The sequence below is a fragment of the Microtus oregoni genome, unplaced genomic scaffold (genome assembly GCF_018167655.1).
Source record: "Microtus oregoni isolate MIOR12 unplaced genomic scaffold, Mior012 000038F_ref0000394, whole genome shotgun sequence".
In the NCBI taxonomy this organism is placed as follows: Eukaryota; Metazoa; Chordata; class Mammalia; order Rodentia; family Cricetidae; genus Microtus; species Microtus oregoni.
In genome coordinates, this window is record NW_024543097.1 from 6302152 (window position 1) to 6311776 (window position 9625).

At 43.9% G+C, this 9625-nt stretch overlaps 1 protein-coding gene across 1 annotated transcript; it reads left to right on the forward strand.

The window, feature by feature from the left end:
• Nucleotides 1–367: 367 nt before the first annotated feature.
• On the forward strand, nt 368–1570 carry LOC121433368 (PC-esterase domain-containing protein 1B-like). The gene has a single exon (XM_041631745.1). The coding sequence runs from the start codon at nt 368–370 to the stop codon at nt 1568–1570; it is 1203 nt and encodes a 400-aa protein (XP_041487679.1).
• The last annotated feature ends 8055 nt before the right edge of the window (nt 1571–9625 follow it).

The following is a 9625-nucleotide window of genomic DNA, read 5'->3' on the forward strand; positions in this document are numbered from 1 at the left end:
GTTAACAAGACGCTGGAGGCCAAAAAGACCTTAGCCGTGCTGAGACCCTGGCTGAGGCCACTCTAGACAGCAGAAGCAAGAGGGTCCATGCCCAGGGCATCCGCCTGTACTCTCGGGGTGCCGCTACTTCCTGATGAGGTGCTAAGCCTCCCATCCGCCAGGTGGAGCCTGGACGCACGCAACACTTTTCAGGGTTCAGAGGTCACACCGTGGGCGGTGGCAAACCGGATGAGGCAGTCTACAGCCTCAGGAGCTCAAGCTTGCTCTCCTTAACCTCGCGGCCAGAAAGCTGCACGGAGCGCTCTACTGCGAGCTTCTCCGCTTTCCCTGAGCTCCCTGGAAGGGAGCTCCCACCAAGGAAGCCATCATGCCCCACCTCCGAGCTCACGAAGTCCAGAAGCTCTTGCATAACAAGTTCGTCGTCATCCTGGGGGACTCCATCCAGCGCGCCGTGTACAAGGACCTGGTTCTCCTGCTGCAGAAAGACTGCTTGCTGTCTTCCAGTCAGCTGAAGAGTAAAGGTGAGCTGAGCTTCGAGCACGACGTGCTGCTGGAGGGCGGCAGGTGGGGACGCATGCACAATGGCACCCACTACCGCGAGGTGCGCCAGTTCTGCTCGGGCCACCACTTGGTGCGCTTCTACTTTCTCACACGTGCCTACTCGCCCTACGTCGAGGACATCCTGTACCAGCTGCGCTGGGGCCACTATGCCCCTGACTTGGTGGTGATGAACTCTTGCCTCTGGGACTTGTCCAGATATGGACGCAACTTCCGTAGGCGCTACCAAGACGACCTGGAGAAGCTGTTCAGCCGCCTGGATCAAGTGCTGCCTGCCTCCTGCCTCCTGGTGTGGAACACCGCCATGCCTATCGCCGAGGTCGTATCTGGGGGCTTCATCCTGCCTGATGGGCCAGCCTGCCCCACGCGCCTGCGCGAAGATGTGATGGAGGCCAACTTCTACAGCTCCGCGGAGGCGGTGAGGCGTGGCTTCGACGTGCTGGATCTCCATTTCCACTTCCGCCATGCGGGGCAGCACCGACTGAGTGATGGCGTCCACTGGGACGAGCGGGCACACCGCCACCTCTCGCAGCTGCTGCTGGCACACGTGGCAGACGCCTGGGGCGTGGTCCTCCCAGCTCACAACCCTGTGGGCAGGTGGATCAGGGATGTTCCCGCTCAGAGACAGCCAGACCGGGCAGATAGAAGGCAGCCTCGAGACCACGACAGGCGTGAGGTTCGTGAAGCCCCTGAGTCCAGGCACTCTTCCTCTCCCAGGTACCACCGCCACAGTCCTCAGAGATCTTCGTCTCATGTGCGAAACCTGCCAAGCCGCAGAGAAGACGCCACGTCCTCCTCTCCATCCTCTCAGCAACAGCCATTTCGCAGAGTTTCCCCGAGGCGCAGGAATGAGCATAACAGGGAATCCAGCTCAGCATATCGTGAGCAGAGGCCAGGCCCCATCCGCAGAATCTCTACCCACCACCGAAACAGAGAGGCAACCCCTTATCCTTCCAGACACCACAGTGAGCCACATAGGTCCCATCGAAGGCACAGCCATCGACCGACCTAAGCCCATGCAGAGGCAAGGTCCTCATAGCTAGACCCAGGTTTGCCTGCCAACAGGGTCCTTAAAGCTGCCTGGTTCTGTAGCATAGCCTTCAGCAACCCTATCTGAAGGTAATTTGGTTTGTTGTTTTTTTTTTTTTTTTTTTTTTTGGCTATTTCTTGGGGAGGAACTCCAGAGCTGGGATACCTCCCCATGCACTTATTGCAGCCATTAGCATTTGTGTTGGAACTAATCCACATGGAAAAGCACTCAACCCCCTAAGAGAGAGAGAAAGCATAGAAATGGATTAAATCTTAAAGCGCTAACCTGAGTTGACATTTTTTTCCTCGAGCAAAAGTAAAAACGTTGATTCGAAACTTTATTGACTTCATCTTTACCATCGGTTTCAGCGTGTGCTAAGAGAACCTAATCTCCAAACATTCCCAGCAAGGAGATGTATTGGAGATTCTGTAGCTGTATTTGTAGGTGTGAAAATAGCACTCTCCTTTAAAAGCGCAACCACTGCCGCAATACAAGAAATCTGTTTGCTAGACTATTATATAATCTCCATTGGTTTAAGTTCATCAAATGCCTGGCATCTTTTGTTTTTTCATTTTTCTGAGGTCCCATATATCCACAGGAGAATATTTTGGAGAATGAATTCTACCTCCCCTATTACCTACTCTCATTCTCCATCCCCGTTTTCATTTTTGTTGTTGTTTTATCTGTGATCCGCTAAGTTTAATTAGGATTGCTTGCACGAGCCTGGAGCCAGTGTTCCAACAATTTTGGGTTTTCAGTAAAATGGCATGGGAAATACTGAGAGGTTTCTGAAACCTGGGAATCCACATAGCATAGCCCCAGCCCTGCCGCCACCATCATCACATACCACACATGGCCATGGGTTACACTTGGTGAATTTATGTTCCTAAGTCATTACTCCAACTCTGTCTACTTTAGCATTTGCTATTGGAGTTGGGTATCCTTTAGGCATGCAAATATGCTGTGTATCTATCATGATAGTCACTGTCTTTAAAAAATCATTTCACTCCATCTTTGTATCACTCCCTCCTCCAGATGTCTAGAAACCAAGGCTCTATAACTGTTATCACAATTATGAACATAGATCGTTCCAGAGATTCATACAGTATGTAACCTTCCTGGCTGGCTTATTTCGCAGAGTGAATAAGTGCACGAGTGTTTCTGTCATGTCTTTCCATGGCTTGGCAACTCATTTATTTTTAACACTAGATAAAATGTGTTACCTTGATGTTCAACTGTTTGTTTTTGCATTTCACCTGCTGAAGAAAATCTTGGTTGCTTCCCAGTTGGGACAATCATGAATAAAATCGTTACATATCTATCTGTGTGCTCGTGTGTGGGTTTTTATATGGGTGTAAGGTTTCAGTTCATCCAAGCAAACGTTGGGGCTGCTGTTGGATTGTGGCCTGGTGACTATGTTAAGTTTGTAAGACCATACCTTGCTGAGAACATAGCTTAGCCGTGGGATGCATTCCTAGGATGCATGAGACCAGAGGTTCAGTCCCCAATGCTACAAAACAAACATGGTCTATGTATTTTTTTTCACGAGTGTGTGTGTTTGTGTTTGCTTGCCTTTAGTACACCTTTGAATTTTTTGTCAAAGCGGAACATGGAACACTAGTGAAAGGAACTGTGTTAAATAGACTGTTGACTGTTAAGTCACCAAGGCATGGTGGGAAGAGAAGCAGTCTTGAGTCCTCTGATTCCATCTGTGTCGCACGGGCCTCTACTACCAGGGTTTGACCTTCATAGCCTTCATAGTGTCTTTCCAACTTAGGAAGGACTTGACTTGAGGCGGCTGGAGTCAGCATTTCCTATTTGCTAGATTAGTTAGGCTTGTATGAAAACACAGTAGTGGATTAGGTAACTGGCGAAATAGGTGAAAGTCCTTGGAAACTTTCAAAGTGGCCGCTCTTTGCTCTTCCTGACAGAAGTCTGCGAGGACATTTTCCCTCATCCTTTACTTTGACCATCCGATAAGTCTCCTGGAACTAAAGCTTACGGAGCACAATTCCCACTGAGTTCCTCTGAAGGTTTTAGAAGTCACATGTGTGTGTCATGAGCCTCTGGCAATGAGCCACTTAGAATTTAGCTTTTCTTCCCTGGAATTAGTACCCACAAAAATTCTCCTTAACTAAGTAAAGAATGAACTAAAGAATGATATTGCACAGGGTTTCATTTGGTCCATCTTTGCATCCTTTCCCTGACATGAGCCCAGCAAAGTCCTGGACCAGAAGCCGACCAGAAAGGTGAACAAAACAAAGCAGACATCATTACGTCTAACTATAGCATGCGAGCTGGGTGCTGAAAGCAGGTTTCCATCGCTTTTTTTCAGTAACCCATGCAAGGGAACTTCAGTGATGAAAACAGGCATTAGTGAATTTTGGTAGAGCATTTGCAGGCACTAGGATACTCTCTGGAAATAAATATATTTGAACATCCCTTTGCTCTTAAGTTGATATTGAGTCTCCTTGTGTCTAACTTGTCATGATTCTCCATTTGGGAAAAAAAGGACCAATTCTTATAACACCTTTGTTAGACTCTCCCCACGTTTTCATAGGCCATAAACTCACTAATGCATACACATGGCAGGGGCCAGGTCTCGTCTCAATGCATCTTATGTCACGATACACCCATCAATCCACCATGGATGGAGAAAAGACTCCAACCACACCACCTCTCTGCTGGGGTTTTGTGCATGCTGCTTAATTTCACTGCATTTGGCAAGCCATTCTTTACTGGAGATTCTAACAGCCTTTGAGTGCACCGTGCTCTATCACTTACGTACGGGTTATATTGATCTTTCTGGTGTGTGCTCTAAAGTGGCTGGCATCAAAAGCCAGAGAGGCAGCCGGGTTGAGCAGCGTGGGCCATTTACAAACTTCAGGATGAGATGCCGCAGGATGCCAGGGAAAATGTTTTTGTTTTTCCAGAGGGAACCATAGTTCATGAAATGCGGTTAATGTACCATTTTTGTATACCCTTAAAATCATTTTATAACCACACTGAGTGCCTCTAAACATTAAATATATTTTATAAGTAGTTGGTTAACTAGCTGTTGTATGCTTTAAATAGTAAATAAAATGGAAAGGCACTAAACAGTGACTATATTTCATGGAGTAAGATGCTTTTCTAGCCACTCAATAATTCTCAACGTTAAGAAAAATTGATTTTCCAACTTCTGAGTGCCTCTAAAAATTAGCATCTTATCTTCTTACAGGGATGCTTTTCAGCTAGTGTCCTTTCTGTCAGCTTTTTATTTAATGGTCTCTAAGGTTTCCTCCTTACTGAAAAATTCTGTAGGTTCTGTAGGAGTATAATGTCACTCTGTGCAAAATAAAAAATAACTTAATTGCACATTCTGTTTCTATAGCATAAATGGATAGCTTACCCATTGGCTGTTGCTTAGTCCCTGCCCCATCTCCTCTCTCTCTCAGGAGCAGGACTGCATAGAGGAACCTGAAGCAATGACCAAATAAAAGAGTTACTAATTCTCTGTAGTTTCCCCATATTGCTCCCAACCCCCTTTGTTCATATGACCCCTCCCTCCTCTCTTCAAATGAACCCCAGAAGCTCAGCCCCATGCTTGGCTGTGGGTCACTGCATCTGCTTCCATCAGGTACTGGATGTAGGTTAGAGTTTCTCTGGGATTGTGGACTGTAGCCTGGTTATCCTTTGCTTTATATTCAGTATCCACTTATGAGTGAGTACATTCCGTGTTTGTCCTCCTGGGCCTGGGTCACCTCATTTAGGTTTTTTTTTTTTTTTTTTTTCTAGTGGAGAGCTCACAAACTATGAACTCACAGCTAGGGAACCTGCATGGGAGTGAACTGGACCCTCTGAATGTGGGTGTCAGTAGCTTGATCTGTTGCGGTGGGGGGGGGGGGTGGGGACTGGCAGTCTCACCAGAACCTATGCCAGGTGCATGAACTGGCTTTTTGGAGGCCATTCCCTCTGATGATATATCTTGCTCAGCCTTGATACGGGGATATGGGATTGATTGTTCCTGCCTCAAGTTGGTATCCCACACCTTGTTGACTCCCTAAGGAAGGACTTACCTTATCTGAGGAGTGGATGAAGGTTAGGAGGGGGCCTGTGGGGGGCAGCAGAAGAGGAGGAAGGGGAAATGGGATTGGTATGCAAAATGAAAAGTAACTTTTTAAATAAAAACTGAAAAAAAAAACGGAGTTACTTTTTCTCTAAAATTTTACACAGCATTTGTGAACAGATTCAATTTGCCCTGGTAAAAACTTGATCGGGGATGTTGGTGGAGGCTGCTCATTCATTTATGGCTGCCCAGACCCGAAAAAATCACTCAGAAACTGTATTATTTGCAATGCTGTTTGGCCAATAGCTTAAGTGTAATTCTAGCTAGTTCTTATATTCCTAAACTAACCCATCTCCATTAATTTGTGCATCACTATGCGGTTGTGGCCTACCAGCCCTGAGGTATATAAAATTAAATCGTTTTCGTGGTACCATATCAGCTCTGGCTGGCTTTAAAAAAATTATAATTCCAGGCCAGCGAGGTGGCTCTGTGGGAAGAGGCGGTTGCCACCAAACTGGAGAGCGTAGTTTTGATCCCCCGTCCTACCTGGTGAAAGAACTGAAATGACCTGTGAAAGTTTGCCCTCTGGCCTCCAAATATGCACTATGGTGTATGCGCACCTCCACACACTACATTCAATAATTACATTTTAAAAAGCACATTGCAATGCTGAGCCTCCCCACACAAATAGCTCACCATACTATAGAAGTTGAAACCCAACCAGACACTTCACAATCAGGGACAGCAGCAGGACTCTTAGTTCTGCCTAAACCACTAACCATCTGAGTGACCTTTGGTCTAGAAAAGTCAAAGGGCTTCCCTAAATACGATATATACTATTTAAATTATATATAAAATTATACACACATATGCAAGCATATATCCTTGTCAGTGGAATGCTATTGCAATATTTCTGGTTTAAGATAGATTCTAAAATCTGTTGGCAGGACAATTGCCACAGAGTACTATGAGATCTAATGATTTTTAAATTCCCTCTAGCCCCTTCTCCCATTCTGAATATCTATATGACAGAGGTATTCCTACCTGTTCCACAGTAGTTAGTGGCCAGCATGTGGAAGATGAAGAACATATAAGCATCATATGTCTTGGGTACATGTACTTATATTTAGAAGTAATGCAAGCCATGTTCAAAATTCTTTCTCAGACATACCCTCAAAATTCCCACTGACATCACTAAGGATAGCTATGGGACCAAATAAGGCCAGGTTCTTGACTCCAAGCCAAATCCAGAAATGAGCTGCCATTTATTTTCTCATGCTAGACTGATGCGCTCTCATGGCTCCAGAAGGCTTTGGGAAGATGTATCCCAAAAATGCTGTGCTCACGGGATAGGGTACTGTCTGAGTGACCACTGTATTCCTGACAGTCAACAGTTGTTCAGTGAATGCTATGTGGAGCTAGACTATAGGTGAATCAAATACAGAATAATAGACAGAAAATATCTAAAAGGGAGAGACCCAAGAGGCTTGAGACAACACTCAGTATGAGCCCTTTCTGAATGTTACAAGAAAAATGGACATGAAAATTATGTACCCTAATTATTTTGCTTTTTGGATTTTCTCCAAATACTTCTTTTCTGGAAAAAAAAAATCAGAATGAGGTTTTGCCCTAATTCTCATATACATATATCCCAAAATATACAGGAGAGACTATCAGAGCACATTGCCATGCCTTGGAGAATGCCACTTTACCACTGAAGTAAATGATAATGGCTAACATTAATATACACCTAATTAGGTGTCAGCTACTGTTTAAGAGCTCCATGTTTATGATCTAATCTGACTCTCTAGTTTCCTTAGGTATGAATTATTAGGTAATAGTAAGGAAAAGAATCACCACTGTTAAAAAAATACTGTAAAAAGGGTAATTTAGGATGTATGTGAATCTATAGCAATAATCATTGTACTTAAAATCTGAACTTCTATGCTCTACTATTATGCCCATAAGGAAAGTCTCCAGTTAGTTTAAAGTCCATGATAGGAGAGGGCATTATAGACAGAAAGAACAGTATGAAACACAGGAAATGAATCAGAAAACCAGAAGTCCAAAAACAAAGCAAAACAAAAACAAACAAACAAACAAAACAGAAATAAAATGCTGTGACTCGGAAAAGAAGGAATCAGCACAGCCACAGCCAGAGAAAGATTTTATCTGTGCTATGATAGGAGCCCAGTGACTACAATCCCAGGGATTAATGCTTGTGTATGTTTATCTTCTCAGTGCCTTAGAGAAAGGAAGAGACCAACAACTGTATATATAAAAGGGCATTTCCTGCATGCCCAGCCATTGGCAAACTTGTTGATTCAAGGCATAGCATGCTTATATTTCATATCTTGTTAGGAACTGTGATTCTGTTACCACCCAGTCTATGGCTGTCCTTCCTGGTGAGCAACCATGCCTAAAAAGGGACAGAAACTCTTCCTTTGAACTTTGGAATGCACAGTTTTGCCAATAATGTTAGGAGCTGAAGAGATGGCCCAGGTTTGATTTCCGGCATCCACATGGTGTCTTACAACTATCTGTAACTATCGTTCCAGGGGATCCAGCGCCCTCTTCTGGCCTCCTCGGGCAACAGGTACGCAGGTAGTAGAAAGACATACGTGCAGGCTAAACTACCATGTACACAAAAGAAAAATAAATCTAAAAGAGGTATCAGTGAACAAGTAAACAAAATGGGCTTTTGCTAAGAAGTAAAGAAATAAATAAGGGTAGTGATAAATTTGAACCCCTCCCCATCTCTCTATTGCTTTCTTCTACTTCAGCTATATAAAATACTGACCCTGCTTTTTACCTAACTCGGGATTTAGTCAACAAGTATTTGCTAAAACAACATGGCAGGCACTAGGCTAAACTCCAGGGAGATTGTGTACAATCAGGGACAAAACAGTGAAGCCGAAGGATGGTAAGTGCTCTAGGGGAATGGTCGTTGTCTGCCTTTGGGAAGAAAGGAATATAGTGAGATCAAACAAATGTCAAAGATATTGAAGAAATTGTGTTTCTCAATAAAGGGCAAGACCAAGCCTTGAAGATAACAGGGGGAAAGTTCCAAGGAAGCCTGCTGTCGTAGTCCGTGAGTACTAAGGAGGTAAATGATGAGGTTGGGGTGTGGCAGCTGTTGAATTCAGAGGCCTCTGAGGTTTAGCCCAGTCCTAGAGGCTATAATTAATACTTTGCTTTTGTTGTTGTTTTGCTTTATTGTTTTGTTAGTATTGGGTTTTTTTTTTTTGCTTTTTTTTTTAATCTTAAGCCAAGGTGAATAGTGTGATAGCATCTCACTTTAAACAGACTATTCTGGCTATGAATTAAAAATGTGGAGAAGGAAGAGTAGGATTAAGAAGACAAATTAAGAGATCACCACAAATACTGGCTTCTTTTCAACGCTTGGGCAAAGACACTATTGGTGGAAATTTGATGTGGAGGAAATGAGGTTAAAGCCTTGAGCTGTGCTGATAGGCTGCATGTGGGAGGGGAGAAACAGGAAGGGGAGAACATGATTCCCTCTTTTCCCTGAATAACTAGAATGTTACCCATGATTGGTGTATAGTTGTAGTGTGCTTCTTCAAAGTAATGTTTCAGTTTTTCAGAGTATTGTGGTATCACACAACTTTTCAGCACATGCATGAAATAAAATGAATTGGTGATGCCCTTGTGTCAAAACAGTCATGCAGAAAGTGATAAAGGAAGATATAGCTACAGTCAACCTGAAGCTTCCACACACACATGGAGATATACGTGTGCATACACCAAACAGTCATGCAGAAAGTGATAAAGGAAGATATAGCTACAGTCAACCTGAAGCTTCCACACACATACAGGTGTGCATACACCACAAAAAAAAATCTAAACACTTTAATAACAATTAGACATTCTGCATGAAGCAAAATTCCATGTAGCTAAACTCATTTTCTTTACTATATTATGAGTTCCTTTTACTTTCACTTATATCACTTTCTAAGAGACACTGAAAG